The sequence below is a fragment of the Conger conger genome, chromosome 17 (genome assembly GCF_963514075.1).
Source record: "Conger conger chromosome 17, fConCon1.1, whole genome shotgun sequence".
Lineage (NCBI taxonomy): Eukaryota > Metazoa > Chordata > Actinopteri > Anguilliformes > Congridae > Conger > Conger conger.
The window spans coordinates 30,889,284-30,905,953 of NC_083776.1; the positions used below are offsets into that span (position 1 = coordinate 30,889,284).

At 44.6% G+C, this 16,670-nt stretch overlaps 1 protein-coding gene across 3 annotated transcripts in view; it reads left to right on the forward strand.

The window, feature by feature from the left end:
* The window catches only part of LOC133116456 (protein diaphanous homolog 3-like), a 354,934-nt gene extending 347,279 nt beyond the window's left edge, over nucleotides 1–7,655 (forward strand). For all 3 annotated transcript variants that reach the window (XM_061226003.1, XM_061226004.1, XM_061226005.1), the window contains one exon: nucleotides 5,390–7,655. In XM_061226003.1, the coding sequence (XP_061081987.1) occupies nucleotides 5,390–5,712 (323 nt within the window). In that variant the 3' untranslated portion in view covers nucleotides 5,713–7,655. The remainder of the gene's footprint in view (nucleotides 1–5,389) is intronic.
* The last annotated feature ends 9,015 nt before the right edge of the window (nucleotides 7,656–16,670 follow it).

Consider the following 16,670-nt stretch of genomic DNA (forward strand, 5'->3'; position numbering starts at 1 on the left):
AGATGGGAGGGGCTCTGTCTGTCTGTCTGTCTGTGTATCGATAGTACTGCCCTTCAGCATCAGGTAGCACACCGGTGCTATCACCTCTGGCTGGTGGGGTGAGAGGGTCCCCCAGACCTGTAGCTTTTGCGATGGTCGCTTTAATGTCTCTCTCCTTCCCAAAGTTAAAAAGGGATTTTAAAATTTTGAAAGTAAGAATTTAGTAGACTCTTTTGTCCACGCTAAGTTAGACAACTTTTTGATGATTTTGTCATATGCAATCCTTTCAAGCTGGACCTGTCCTGCAGTGGTTCAGGTGAAGCACCTTTCTTAAGGAAACAGGTGTGGCACTTGCAGCTTCTGAAGGACAGACCCACCTCCGTAACCACTGTGCTGCACTGCTGTGCTCTTCAGTTTTGAGCGTGGCTTGTGTCAGGCGAGTGCTGTCCAGTCTCGCTTTATTTCCTCTGTTTTTGGGTGACCTTGTTTCCTCTGTTTTGAGTCTGAGTGTGTGCCTTTGTTTCTTCTGTGTGTGGAGTAAAATTATTTGAAATGACCCTGAAATAGCAGAGGCCCTTTGGACAGACAGTGAAAAATAAGTTTAAAAACTTTAGAAATTTAGCATGAATAGCTGTTGCCTAACTCTAAGATACTATATTTTTGTTTTATTAAATATTATCTATTCTGTGTACAGCAAACGGGGGATAAGGAGTGTCGATGGGCTCAAAAGATACCCTCTTAAACAAACCATCTGAGCAAATAATGATTTACAAAATAGATTTAAGATAAAATGTAAGGTTTTGTCTTGAGAGAGACCTCACCAGGGTAGGTATCGGTACCATCTCCCATGCCGAAGATAACTTTGATTAATCCCTTTTGCTTCCTCACATGCACCTTGCATTCAGAGCCAAATCAGATCTGTTTATTTCAAGCTGTTCTTCCTGTGAAATACTTGCTGACTGTTTGTTTACACAGATATTTTATCTGTCGGCCAACAGCAGACGTCACCCCCGCCAAACCCCCCCTCTCCCTATGGTTGGTTAAATATGTTTAATCTCAAAATCATCAAAAGGCATATTAGATGGGAGTTCTACCCCCGTAACAAATGCAATTTGGTGACAGTCCTTTCCCTCCCCGGGTTCAAATAACCATTAAGCTGTTTCACTTGGTAATTAATTTTTCAGTGCCATTGAATGCAGTGGGATTCCAGGAGCTCCATTGCCGTTTCTCTGCAAATTGCTCTGATTATACAATGGCGGTAGCATAGCGTAGCGTGCGTCCTGTCAGTCACTCGACAGACGGGAGAGCGAGGAGCTCTCTCCTCTAAAGTGCTCCGCCGCTTTTCAATCAAGCGCATTAGCCATTCTCTTTCTGTGTCTACACAAAGACGCGCCGCTGTTAAGAACACCATGAGAATAACATTACGTTTAAGTGCAAAGAAGTGAAAAGGAAGAGGGGAGGAAAAAAAAAATAAAAAGATCCCGGTTCAACAATGGAAAAAGCTCTTTGATACCAATTACAATTGGGACGGGCTCCTGGTCACTTCACACGCTTTAATTTATGCTCTCGTTTATTTAAATATTTCTATTGGGGGGGTTTTGCGCCTATGTCAGAGATGGGGAGAGCACGTGTAAGGTTGTGAGGAGCTCCGGTGGGGCCCTTTGGCTTACTTCTTGCGGGTGACCTTAATTGGCGTGTACTTGTCGTACGCGTCGGTGATAATGCACTGCTCATTGCTCAGCGAGTCCTTCAACATGACAGGTTTGGGGCAAAATCTTGCCACCATTTTCATTCGTGGTTCAGTTTAACCCTCCCCCCGTTTCTTGCCTTATCGCACCGCGTCTGTTTAGCAAGCGGAGCACAAAGCGGGTTCTTCTGTATGCAGCCAGCCGTGTTGAACATGTTAGCGCGTGGGTTAAAGGAGTGAGACGCGTATGCGGTTCCTGTCTGGCGGTCCTGGTGAAGCCCTGCCCACCGTTCCCGTCTGGCGGTCCTGGTGAAGCCCTGGCCAGACGCAGCGTGCGCGGCTGGGCCTGGCGCTGGGGCAGGGTGTTCCAGAGGGAGCCGGAGAAAGCGTATCTGCGCTCATTCTGAAGGATGTGACCCTGTCGGCTTTTCAGAAGACCCAGACTCCTCCCGTCTGCTCATGATTTCCTACAGCGCCTTTCAAAGTCCCTCTTTAATTTTCTGTTCTAATTTTCCTCTTGTGAAAATACTTTGGAGAATATTTAGAAAATTTTGGTGGGGGAGTTGGGGGCAGGTAAATTAGTGCTTCTGCTTCCGCCAGAGAACATGGGCTTTCCACCCTCCCTCATACAGCATCCCACCACTAATGATACCTCTCCCTCAGCGTCTTGCATCACTCACAATTACCTTCCGCTTCATCTGAGGCCAAGAAAACCCAAAGCTGTTGGCACTTACCGCAGGATATCTCACCTGTATTATCTTCACTATTGCAGGTATTATTTTATTAATTATGTAGTAAAACATACGAGTGCTGTAAGTGACAGTATAAGAAAGCTCTTTCTGTGAAAGCCCTGAGTTCTTGGGGAAAGAACGGGGGCGGAAGTGAATCCGAAATGCATTAGCCAGAAACGCACGGGCCCGTATCCGGCAAGTTAAAAAGGGCATTTCTACCCATTAAGTCTATTTTTCTCTGGCTATTGTTATCTCATTATTTCTGCTGTGTCAGATGTCCATTAATTCACACAGTGACACATATAGCCTAATGTAAGCCTAATGTGTTCTCTTGTATGACTGAGCCTGGACTGGCTTTATTGCCCTTATTGTGGGCCTCAGACAGACAGGCGGAGTGGAGCTCGGCTAATCTAGCCGGCCTGGGCCTCATTAGCTTCATCAGATGCACAGAATCAGCCGCCTGGTGTCTAGCGGGATGAAGTCTCAGGAAACTCGGGAGAAGAAATTCAGCGGAGGAAACTCTCTGCACTGAGAACTGAGAGATGATTCCACAGGTGACACCGCTGTCCCATGAAATTTAGGGGGGGCATTCACCACACAAAAAGAGATGCTCTCCAGTCTTATCGGAGGCTAAAAACGTCCGTTCCCACGCTGGAGTTAGCACCAACTTAAAACTCGGCGATTCTGCTTTAAAAGCAGTTTTAATAAGTCTGGCTGCTGAAGAACTGTGCATGCACAGGCTTTGACAGCGTTTTATTTTAAATAGAAACAAAATGGGGGGGGAAAAAAGACATTGAACAGGACATTGAGTTTAAGAGCCGGACCAGGGCCGTTCGGGCACGCAGCCTTGGTGAGAGAGGAGAGAGGGCGATTTCTCCCATGAACGGGCCACTCCAGCTCCAGTCGCGCTCCAGTCGTCCGCCCTTCACAAATTGAGGAGGCAGGGCCGAGGTCACCTCATCTCTGAAATGTCTCTTAGAAGAAGCCCAAAAACGCTCCTGTCGCCTCTGATTTTCAAAGGACCAATCACGGCGCGGCAGTGGGCGGCAAGATCCACCAACCGCGCGGCGCGCTGCTCCTCGGGATAAAGAGTGATTTTTACCTTGTGAAGAGGTGAGGGGGGGGGGGTGCGTCATGGCTCCCCTGACCCTCTGTCTTTCTTCTTCATTCTCCTTCTGGGATGGCCGTGTTATAGGCCCAGCTGTGTAAAGACGGGGGTTTGCTGCTGGCTTACTTTAATCACAGGGAGATTTGTTGATTTGGCCCAACGGTGAGGCAGTTCAGGCCAGCGAAGGAAGTTCCCCTTCATCGTATTCTCATTTCCGTTGTCGTCCGCCGTTTTATTTTTGTTTGTTTTTGGCTTTCGTTTTTTTCCTGGACGGTGCTGCGGGCCCCTCTCCCGGGTAACGGAGTGCCAGGCTAATTCGGACGACCCCGCCGAACGACTTTGGCCGGATTAGCGCGGGAGATACGGAGCGAGATTCCTGGCGGCGGACGCGTTAAAACGCTCATCCATCACGCGGCGGCCCGGCCCGGCAGAGACAGCGCAGTAAATACCGCTCTTCAGGGCTGGAGCCCTCTCTGACGGCCATAAAACCGCCGATCAGCCGATAGAATACCCCCCCCCCAATAACCGGCAAAACTTTAAATGTCACGTCAAGCCCACGCTTCCTCCGCAACGCGCTCAAGGTCGTATGAATATGCATGGCTTTCCGTTTTATCTGAAGTTTAGGATCTGTGCAGGGGAGTGTAATTCATAGCGTGCGTCTGTTTAGCACGGGCAAGGATGGAGAGAGGGAGGGGAATGAGAACAGTCTCTGTTGTGTGTGTGTGTGTGTGTGTGTGTGTGTGTGCGTCAATATGAGAATTCATTATTTATACAGTATAGATACTATAATTCATTTTTTAATCCTGACAAAAAGAAGAAACAAGATGTAAGAAAAACATTTTTAATTGCTGTGGTTGACCGGCTCACAGGGTAAATGAATGTATTTTGTCTTCTCAGGCCTGATATGGGCTGACTCACTGACAGTCCTGAGCCCGGGTACTGGCCTTGCAGATGAGAACACATTTGTTGCCTCATCAGTGACTTCTGCAAGCCACCCAAAGCAAATAGTTGTTTTGTTTTTTTTCACCCCTAATCTGCTGCCATTTTCAGCCTGTCTGGCTGATTCCCCCTTAATTTTGGGTGAAGACATAAATGATTACATTTCTAATTTGATGAAAAAATGATCAAGTAGATTACTGTAATCGCAATAATACGATAATCTTAACTTGTTTGTCGTCGAAGGCAACGCGAGAAACGACGATAGACGCTTTTCAATTGCTCATTGTGCCAGCCACTCTGGTGGATGCAAAATTGGATCAGTGCGATTGTGTGTTGTCTCCTGGTCTGGGCGCTGGCAATAAGTCCAGATCACTGTCAGTCATTAGAGTACGCTCAGGAGGGCCTCCGTCCCGGGTGTTAAATGGCCCCCGCCGGAGGGCTTCTGAAAGGGGGCGGGTTCGGTTGAAAGGTAAGATGTGTCACTTCCTGTCATGAAGCGCAAACTGTTGACGGATCGGGTGAGTGTGCACTGGAGGCTGGCCGGGCCGCTCGTGCGTCTGGCTGCGCGTTGGAACGGAAAATGCAGATGAGCCATCGCAGCCAGGAGTGTGGCGTCGGGATCATTTATTTCCTGGGACCCTGGCAGGGGTGTCGGCACGAGGGTGCAGCCGTGTGGGGGTGGGCCGCGTCTCGGCCGGGGACGGGTCCGTTTAATTACTTTTGGGGTCTTGTCGCGGCAGTCGTTCGCGCCATCCTCTTGATTGACAGCTGGTCGCTTCCCGCCCACCTGCCCGCCTCGCTCTGCTCTGCTCGTCTGAATGTGGAGTCTAATGACTGCCTCACGTGGCTGTGCAGTTTTTATGAGATCCCGCACTGATTTCTTTTTATTTCTCTCCCCTTCCCTCTCCACACCCCCCCCCCTTTCTCCTCTCCCTCCCCCTGCAGAAACCCAGAAGACACCTTTGCAAAGGTCACGGTCTCGGCAGAATATCAATTTCAACTCGACAAGAGCGCCCATCGCCAAGGATCTTAATTACGAGCCTGATCCTCATTCATCTGCTGCCCGCAGCAAAGCACCCGTGAGACACGAGAACCACAGCGGAGCCAGCAGAGAGGCGGAGAGGGATAGGGAGAGAGAGAAGGAGAGAGAGAGGGAGAGGGAAAGAGAGAGGGAAAGAGAGAGAGAAGGGGAAGGACAGCCAGCCATCTGCCCTTCCAATGGAGAGAGTGATGTAGAAACACTGCTGGCCAGGTTGAGAGCCCTGTAGTCTGTACTGTCCTCTGTCTGTACTGCCTTCTGTCTGTACTGCCTTCTGTCTGTACTGCCCTCTGTCTGTACTGCCCTCTGTCTGTACTGCCCTCTGTCTGTACTGCCTTCTATCTGTACTGACCTCTGTCTGTACTGCCCTCTGTCTGTACTGCCCTCTGTCTGTACTGCCCTCTGTCTGTACTACCCTCTGTCTGTACTTCCCTCTGTCTGTACTGACATCTGTCTTTACCGACCTCTCCCAACATGTCCTCTTTCTCCCTGGTCTGTTGCTGTGGTCTGTCCTTTCTTCTGTGTTGTCCTATAGTTTGTGCAGTACTCTTTTCTGTAGTTGGCGCTCTCTCATTGTCTCAGAGGGCCCGGGTCACACACCCTCCAGGATAACCTTCCTGAAGTCTGTGGACTCATCACAACAGAGTGCAGAGTCACCATTTCTAATGAACAGAAGTCTAACAATTAACCTTTCCTTCCAGATTCTTTGACCTTTCTCAGTGAGACAGGCATTTTGTTCTGGAACATCTGAGCGATACTCTGCAAGATTTTTATTTTCAGCAAATCCTGCCACTTTTCCCTTCAGAGGATGTAACGATTATGGCCTTTGCCAATGATCCTAAACTGACATTTAAAATGAGTTTGTAGAGAATTTCAATAAAACCCACAGTTTAACTAAGTCTTAAATCAGCTGCACTTAAGTTTAAGCAAGTAAACATGGAAGACATAATATTTAGTCATTTTCAAACTTCATTTACACACGTCGTTGCACAAGACAAACAGTCTAGCTCAACCGCCACAGAGCTTCACCCTGATTATGAGCAAGATATTACTGATTTCATATGCACTTTCTCCATTTCTGCTTGTTTTGCTAGGGCATTTGGGACTCTTACTTAACGAATTGTGTCTAAATATTTAAATAACTGTATTTACCTATATACACATTAACTAATGGGAATAGTGTCGTCAATGTACAACCCGTCTATTTTGTGTTTTGGTAAAAACCACAAATAGTACTTTTGTGATGACCAGCTCTTTCAATAACACATCAAGCCAACACAGTACAGTAGCTTCAAACTGCACTCTGTCATGGAAGAATTATATAGTTAAACTTGTATATACATTTTTATTGTATAAGTAAAGCTTAATATACGTTTATCTAAACACCCGCATATGTATATGAACACGTGAAATATGCACATACACATGGCTATGCAATGTTTTTTGGTATTCTCTATGCAAATGTAATTCTTTTAGATCATTTGAGAACTGGTGTTTTCTGTATTAGTGTATTTTAGAGAACTTTGCTTCTTCCTTTTATACAGTACTTTATATAAGATATACTTTAATTCCCTTGTCTTGTGGCTCTCAGTTAATCAAGGGCTTATGGGTCTTCTTGCCAATGGTAAAACTGCTGAATACAAGTCATGGTCTACATCCGGTTGAAACAAAAGGTGATTAATGGTGTCTTGGGAAGGACTGCTTGCTGTAAACCAGGCTGGTTCACTGAGTCACTTTCACATTATCGCAGTGTGATTGGACATGTTATTACATTAACAAGATCCATCTGGTAAATTGTAAGCATTTCCCTGTTGTTTTAGAATAAATGTTTTTTTTTTTTGGTTTTTTTTTCTTGTTTTTTTTTAAATATGTTGTTTTGTTGAATTTGATTGAGACACCAAGGGGATTTTCAGTTAATTGTCATAATCTTCTCTTGAGCACCGCAAATGCGATTATCTATTCAGAAAGTGCAATAATTAGACTTAAAATCGAGCAAGACAACAGAATCTATTTCTGAGGTTTTTTTTTTTCCCTTCTTCTTTGACTTGGCTAATTCAATAGTGTTCTGTTTCTCCTGCAGAACACCATCAGAGTTAATTAGGGGATAGTGTTCTGAATGAAAGGGCTTCTTTTGTAGTGTCATTTATACAATAAAAAAGCAAACCTCTGTGAGTTTGGCTCTTGTTTTTGCGTGGGTTGCCTGATAATGTATTGGAAACATTAATTGGATTCCACTTTGTCATTGAACTCGGTTCATTAAGGGAGAAAAGACTTTGACGGGTTAGGAAGCCTGCAGACGTGAATTTCATTTTATGCATCAGTGCCTATTTGGTGGTTCACCTAATGGGGAAAAGTGCCACCTGCAATCAACAATTTTAATGTTTTATAAATAATAATTACAGTTGCTTCCAAAAGGTATGGATCCCTTCTTAAGTCATCTTCACAAGTGCAGTGGGTTTTAGGCTGTGAGCCCTGAAGCAGAGCTCACTCTGGGCTCAAAAGCAGTCGCTGGGTTCAGCAGGATTATTTCCAGCTTCCTGTGTAGGCAGCAGAAAATGAAACCGTAATTGCGTGTACACCGGTTTATGCCGGTTTAGCGCTGGTGTTTCGGGGCGTAATTGTCAGGTGGTTAAAATAAAGTGGTTGTGAAATGTCTCGTATGATATTATTTTCTCCCCCGCTAACACATTTTTGTTTCAGACGTGCCGGCCTCATTTCAAGCTTCCCTTCGTTTCCTTTTTAAGTGGGATGAGTGGTTTCAGCGAATCCACGCAATGGGTCAAGAGCCCCTTCCACCCAATGATAATGTTCCTTATTAACTGAAGATGTTGGAACCACATATTCCTTCTGTATGGCACCCGGTGTCACTTTGCATGACGTAAACGACGCGGCTAGCTACGCAATGCAGTATCTGCTGCTGTCTGCGTGTCGTAGCGGGCAGGTCTTCCAGGGAAGTTAACCGCCGAATGGGCCCACACGTCGATCACACAATCCTGAGCTGCACTGCATTATTTTTACCTCCTTTTGGCTGTTGCCAGGATACCGCGTAGTTTACAAGCAAATTATTTTCCCAACTCTCTCCAATGACAGTCCACCTGTCATTACAGTAGCCAATTCCCAGAATGACTCCTGACTGTGTACAAAACTTAATCTGTGCCTGGTAGAGTCCTCGTGTGGCTGACTGATGGTGTAGCATATGCTCATAACATTCGTCCATCCACCCGCTTACTCCTTGTCAGATTGGTGGTGCAGGGGCTGCCTATTCTAGCATACGTTTGGCCAGAGGCAGGAATTACACCCTGGACAGACTGCTAATCAGTGCGCAAGCTCATAACATTCATGGTTGAACCAGTTGTCAACATTCTTTTTCTCATCTTTTCTCCTCCACCATTAGCAGATGGGAAGGGTACTATATTATTACCCCTTTAGGAGGAGAAGCAACCAGCCCTCACCTAACAGACCTAGAATTCCCTCTGTGACAGCAGAGCTGACCAACCACTGAGATGGACTTCCTCTTCGCAAAGAGCCAATCGGCACATAGTTGAGCAGTTAGGGACTTCAACTTCAAGAAAGGCCAGAGATCCATAAGAGTCTTCCCACAGCCAAAAAACACCATTGAGCCACATGGACAAGCGGTCCATGTCGGACAAAGGACAGCTGTGCCTCTGTGGGCCAGCGGGACCTTCAGCCCAATTTCCAGCCACACGCTGGAGAGACTAATCACCTCGGATCATCAAACTCTTGTGATGTAGCAAAATACTTGTCTGAGCATAAAGTACTCCTCTTATAATTATTTTCTTTTAGTAAATCTGCTGTAAATAAATGTTTTATTTTTTGATTGTCTTGTCATTATTCAAAATTGTGTTCGCTCAAAAAGAAAAAGAACGTATTAAACTGGTTAAAAAGAAGTTGAATGTAAAATATTGGTAGTTTCCTCCTAAATTATTACATTTTTCATTTTAATTGATAGGCAAATGTCCTGCTACTGGGTCCACTACTGAGGGACATAAATCAATCCGGTGGACGTTTAAGAAATGCTCTATACCACTATGATGTTATGTATATACCACATAAACCTAAGGCATCCTTGTTATCGAAGTACTAGCGTAACGTGTGAGCTAAGATCCCCTTCATTCTGAATTCAAATTGTAGCATTTGGAATCACTGAACGAATAAATTAGTTCTTTTTTTTTTTCTTCTTCCACATAGAACAAGTGTACAGCTAAACAAACAGATGCCATCTTTTCCTGCATTATTTCTGTTTAAGCATTTGCATTTTAAGTAAATCCTGTGAGCAGCGATTTTTATTAACATTCTACATTTTGTGTGCAAGTCAGACGTCATGGCTTATGCCCTTGCGGAAGGTTATACAGTACTAGGCAACTGTCTTTTGAAACTACTCTAATTTTCTTTTCTTTTTTGATGCGATAAAAGTGTGAATTACCTTCTTGCGTAGCACAGCACTATTAATTATTTATATGATTATATTTCCTCCCAGATAAATTTGGTATTTTAGTTTTTCAGACTTTAAATGTAGTCTGTTGTGACATGTGCTTTCATCAAGAACAAACAATATGTAAATATATACTGGAGTTGCAGCCCTAATTTCTTAGCTGTTCAATGCTTTCTAGATGTATTATAGGATCATCAGTGCCGATTTTTGCACAGATATTCTCTCTAAAATCTGCGACTCTCGATAAAAGTGCAGTAAGCATATCTGTGATGCTGAATTAGCTTCTGTTTAATGGTAGGAAGCATTAAAATGCATTGAATCAATGGGGATCCCCAGTCACAGCAGAGTGCTGTAATTTCTGTATCAGCTGGTCTCTTTTGTTTTTCTAGGTGCTGATTGACAACAGGCTATAATATCCACTTGTAATTAAGTTGAGACAGAAACAATTTCTGTTTTGTGACGTGCTTTGGAAATCGATTTTAAAAAGCTGGTCGGGTCAATCTCATTTTCTGCACTCAGCGCTGTCATTTTAAGGGGATTGGCTTTAAGATAAGTCCTTCAAAGTATTCACGGGCCACACAGTGTTGTTTAGATGTTACTTCATTTGGTGTTTTTTATCAGGATGTCGCTCAGCTAGATGTGCAGTGTAAGGAGTCTGTCACGTCTTCATAATGTCCTCAAAGGTCATTAACTATACGCCTCCATCCATCTTACTGGGTCCTTCTGGAGGTTTCCAAAGCTAATCAGAAGCACCAATCACTGGTCCATCTCCTGTTCCACGTATGGATTTGGCACCCGTCTTGGATTCCAAAGGTAATGGCAATGTTTAAATTCTATTTAAAGATAATGTCTGCACACTGCTAAATGCATCCAAGAAGAAAAGTTGAATAACACCTCACAAAAAAAATAAAAAATATAAATATAAAAGGACAACCTTTAAATCTGACAGGCATTTTCACCAGCTAACCTTGCGGAGGTCCCTTTGGGATCGAAACGTCCTGTTTGTCGTGTTCTGAGTAAACTTTTGTTCTTGGGAGCTTTTAGCAGTGTGCGGACATTACGTTTTTATCTGCTTCTTCCTCAATCCAGCACCTGTAGACTTTTTTGATGTGCACATTTTCAAAGCTTTTCTCATGTTTAAATTCTCCCATTTTGTCCCATGACAGATCATTAGTCCATTAGCTCACACTGTTGAGTCCCAGGCTGCTGGCTTACAGATACTGTATATCTTTTTTGTGCTGTGAAAAAAGCATTCATTTTGATGCTTTCAAAAACAAAATACGTTTACAACATATTGCAGTATATTCCAATTTCATAAGGGACTGTGTAACAGGAGGGACCACACCATGTGCTGTGTGCTGCTGACTGTCTCGATATCAGACCTGGACTAAAAACGAAATGTAGCCTTTTATTGTTAAAAACAATAGCTACACAAATGCATGGCAGTCTCTCTGTTCCCTTCACGACCCCAGATCATATTCATATGCAGAGCAAAGGAAAGGCCTAATATTTCCATATTTCAAAATGGGCTCAATGATCTTCATTGTCAGTAGGCCTTCGGGGTCAGAGTAATCTTCCAGTTTCTTCACATTTTGTTTTTTTTGGGAAATGCTCTTAGGCAACCTGTTTGTGAATGACACCATACAAAAATCAATTGATTTGTAATGTCAATATTGGGAGTTCACATGAAAAGCTATCGTAGGTGGATAATGCATTATTGTAAAACAAAATGCTCTTATGAAATGGGCTCAGTGAGAGCTCGGGAGGTAGATATTTTTGTCGACTCCACTCAAACCATTTTGCAAGACACCCACCCTCCCCACCCACCCATCATGGTAAAAGGATAAACATAGCTTTAAATTAGACAACATCACAGCCTTATCACATACAGATAACAGGAGTCCTAGTTGAAGTTAACAGAGAAAACACAATCTCAAAGCATGCATCATAATAATTTTTTTTTTTTTTTAAAGACGCCTGGTATCTTTCATTTCTGCCATTGATGTCTACCCATGAGGCTGTGATCTCAAACTCCAGTGACTGCAGGCTAACCAAAATGTTAGTCATTGAAGTCATTAATCAAGCTTTTGATCAAATGTTTTCTTTTTTCTTTTTTAGTGAAATGAACACATGGGGAAAATGAAAGGTGGAAATGCTATGATTCATCTGTGGACTGTGGGTCTCGTTCGGTGCATGCCTATGACAGAGAGGAAGCCACCAGGACAGATCACACTCCCTCCTGTACTTATGGAAGGTGGAGGCTGGGAGTGGGGTGGAGAAGGGTGACCAAAAGAGACTTGAAACGAAAAAACACGTGTTAGAGGGCTCTCTCTTTAGTCTATGCCTTCAATCTGCCCAAAGATTTCTTCTTGGATGCTTTTAGGTTTCTATTGTTGGCTTCACAGTAGCTGGTAAAGAGGCTTCTGTGGTCTAAAGCAGGAGGGTGCACTTCAAAAACCTACATTGCTTTTACAGTAACAGCCTTCCTGTGCTGTGAACCTTCCTGGACGCTGCACACAGAAGCTCAGGTTAGGAAATGGACAGGTGAGAGGGAGAATGGCTATTCTCATGTTCTGGTCCCAGTACCCGTGTGAGACACCAGAGCTCCTCTGACAGAACACCATTAAGAGACTCTCAGGGCCTTAATGAAGTATGCCATGCTGTCTCTGTTCGAACAGCTCGCACGCCGAGGCGCCCGCGGCCTTTACCCGCCCTGACATTACACGCTGCCCAAAGAGACGCGAATGAGGTTTTCGGGGGGCGGGCTGCCACGGACACGCCTGGGTGACATTACCCTCCGCCGGTCGCCGGCCCTGTCAGGCGAACGAGAGGGGGGCGGGCCGCGGGCGGGGGGCTGCCAGGCGACAATGCGGCCACCTTCCTTTGACCTTTTTAACTTGACAAAAGCGTGGCGAGGTCAGGTGGGACCGCTGTAATGCTCTTCGGGCGGAGCGGGGCTCTGACATTCTCCCTTAATTTATACAGACAGACGGGCCAAGAGGGAGCGGAGGAGGGGGCTCCAGTCTGTAAAATGCCCCAGAGAAGGTTTGGCCCTTTCAGTGCCTTTGCTACTGTGGAGAGGCACACCGCTGCACTGCATATTTTAACAAGCCTTTCTGGAAATTTCCAGCTCAGAGACGGGCTCTGCAGAACAATATTGTGTAAAATTTTCTCCACTTATGAGATTATATCATGCTTTTGCAGAGATTTGTTTTGCATGCTACTTGTTAGAAGAATTCCTATTTGTTAAAAATGATCTTTAAAAATAAAAGAATTTGAAAAGAATAGTGCAGTTTGAGAAAGTTTGGAGTGAACTCTGCACTGATATATTTATATCTCAAAAGTCCAGCAAAAATAGATGCTGGTTCTTATTTGTTGTCTACAGTTTTTTTTTTTTTTTTTCCTTTTTTTTTTTCAGTGTATTTTTTTTGGGTTTTCTCAAGTTCCCTCGCCAGATGGACTCTTTCTCAGTCATTCCCACGGCGCCTACTCTGATTTAGTTTTTCCGTCTGAAGGGGGGGGGGGGGGACTGGTGGCTGGGTATTGGACACGGACTGGGGAGGCAGACGGCACTTAAGTAAGGATACGTGTGCCAGGCCTCTCCCCGTGCCTCTCCCCATGGCTGCTGAGAGCGTCCAATTAGCATGTCCCCCACAAAAGCATGTGCTGACTCCTGCCCAGTGTATGGACGGGCCTCAGTCCGGTTCTGCATGGCCCGGATGAGGCCCGGGCACAGGGTCCGCTATCCAGCGCCCGCCACTAAGCTGTGTGGTTAATGCACACAGGCCTCCCTCAGTGGTGAAGTTTCTTACTGCTGTAATCGTTGAAAACTTGCCTAATAAAGAGGAAAGCAGCATATTGTGTAACAGATTGCAATCTGTGGAGTTGTAATTGGAGACTGTTTTTTTTTTTTTTTTCTCCCCTACTTTTGAAAAATGACAGTTAAAGTGGAACGGTTTTGCCTCGCTCAGAAATAGGATTCTTCGAAATAGAATTATTTTTGTTGTCGTGTTCACCTGCTTTTTCGGGGGGTTTTTTTTGTCTTGCTTGTTTGTTCTGTGTTTTTTATTTTATTATACAATAGTGCTATTCCATTTTTGTAGCTTTGCATTCCAGGTAAATATTCCCTCAATTTGAATGGCAACCGTCCTCCCAAGTTATGACAAAGGACAGCCATTTCCTGTGGGTGTCAAACGCCCCACCCTGGGCCATTTCCCCTAATGTTTACTCTCTGCAAATGTTTCGTCTCTAATCGTAAATCTCCCCCCTCTAACCTCCTCTTGTTCTTGTTCCTGGCAGTACTGTATTGAATAATTGCAGTGTCTATCAGCGAGGGATCCTTGAGCTGTTCCTGGGCTGGCTGCCTTGACATCTAATAAATAAGGTGCTTGGCGAACGGCAGACTCTCCCCCCCTCCCCCTGCTCCTGCCTGGAGTAGAGATTCTGTCTCCTCACCCCCCTCCAAACCCCAACAGTGAAGGAACTCCACCAGACTGGCCAAATGTTAAGTGACAGGGAGTAACGGGGGGAGCCTTCGGTGTTAAAGGGAGAGCAGGAATGAGGGAGGAAGAGAGTTGGGTTGAGGAGGGGAGGAAAAGATGTAGGAAGGGGGAGAGGAATCTCTGCGTTTTTGCTTTTCCATGTGTTGAAAATAATAAGTAAGCTGCAATGAATCAGTCTGGAATTACTATCCCAAGTCTCCTAGAGTAAGGGATCCTCAGATTGACTCATTTCCTCTTCTGACATGGTCACTTGAAAGGCCAAATGGGTTTTCCCCTTTAAGTGAATGTAAATGGATGGCGACCTCTCCCTTCTTCTCCCACTCTCTCTGTCTCTCTCTTTATCCAACTTTCTCTGTCTTTTTTCCCCCCGCTCTGTCTCCCACCGTTTCTGTCTCTCTCTTTCTCCCACTCTGTCTCTCTCTTTATCCTGTTCTGTCTCTCTCTTTATCCTGTTCTGTCTCTCTCTTTCTTTTTCCCACTCTCTCTCGGTCTCTCTCTTTCTCCCACTCTCTCTCTCTCTCTCTCTCTCTCTCTCTCTCTCTCTTTCCCACTCAAATTTAAATTTATAGGCATGAAATACAAATGTACTTAATGCCAAAGCGTATACATGAATAATATTAATACCATAATATGAAAATACAAATTCTATAACAATAACAAGAACCATAACAATTAATACAATTAACTCAATACGTATGTACATGTTTAGCTTTTGTTGTGGGTGGTCACTCATTGTCCCTCAGGTTATGACAGGCTGAAATGACCCTGACCGCAATAGGGGCTGTTGGTCCTTCTCAGAGAAATGCACAGTTCTCTTCTTTTGAGAGGTAAAGTTAGTAAGTGTTAGTTTGTGGAAAAACTTATCTGATTTGTAAATATTATGTGAAGGAAGGAGCAAGTGCCTCTCTGTATCTACCTCTCCTGTCTCACAGGGACCACATATTTGCTCTTCTTTTGGTAACCGTGCTTTTTTTGTGTCTGCATTTTTCAATTGCATGCATGTGGTCACTGAGCCTGGACTTGGTCAAGATCTGTCTCTGTATCTCTTTTTTCATGTATTTTATAATTTGGTTGACTCTAATGGGCTGGTTTGAAGCATTGCTGATCTGAAGTTGGTGTTCATGTTAGTCTCGAAAGGTTCAGAACCAGCTGACTGATACTTTTCTGGGCTGAGCTCTTGGGTTTGGAGTGCCATGAATTGTAAGGGACTTGTTGCATTCATATTTTTACATGCTCAATAAAATGTAATGCCTTTTTCTGAATTTAAAATGGGCATTTCTATGGACTTGTAGTATGTTTTTACAGAATTCTGTATGCAGGGATTCCGCTGAATGCTTCTCCCATGTTGCTGACTGTGTGGGCCCATATTTCACTTCCATATAGCATAGTAGGCTTGATGACAGTGTCAAAGATGTTTGACCAGATTCTAATGGGAATGTTTATTTTATTGAATTTCCTTTTGATCGCATCAAAGGCCCTGCAGGCCTTTTTCTTTTAATGCATTCTCTGCCAGGCCAACGCTCCCTGGCACACTGATCTTTAGTCCGAAGTAGTCGAAGCCTTGTTTGTTCTTGGGAGGTGCTTCCTAGAGTCAAGAGGTATCTGCGTTCCTGAGACCCGGGCTTCTTTTGGAAAATCATCATTTTTGTCTTGCTCAAATGTCCTGTCAAGGCCCAGTTTTGACAGTGTGTCCCCAGCAGGTCCAGATGCTGCTGTAGCCCCTGTGCAGTGGGCGACAGCAGCACCGGGTCATCTGCATCGAGCTGACATTTAACTTCCGTGTGGTTTTGAGTGCGACCAGGAGCTGAAGATCGGTTCCAATAACACCGCTAACTCATTTTTGTAGATATTGAACAATGTTGGACTCAAACTGCAGCCCTGCCTCACTCCACGCCCCTGCCCCGCACTCGTTGTGTGTATAGATTGACTTAATTAAGTCATAAACCTTACCCCCTGCACCACTTTGCAGGATTTTGCAGTATAGTCCCTCCTGCCAGATTGAATCAAATGCTTTTTTGAAGTAGATGGGGCATGCAAATACTTTTACACTATTTTTTTGGAATACGTCTATGTTGATTAGAGTGTGTAGGCTGTAAATATGGTCAGTTGTGCGGGTTTTTGAAAGAAAGCCAATCAGACTCTTACTCAAGACATTGTCTTTGGTAAGGAAGGCCTGTATTTGGGCATTAAGAATACTGCTGAAAACCTTCCCCGGATTACTGCTCACACAGA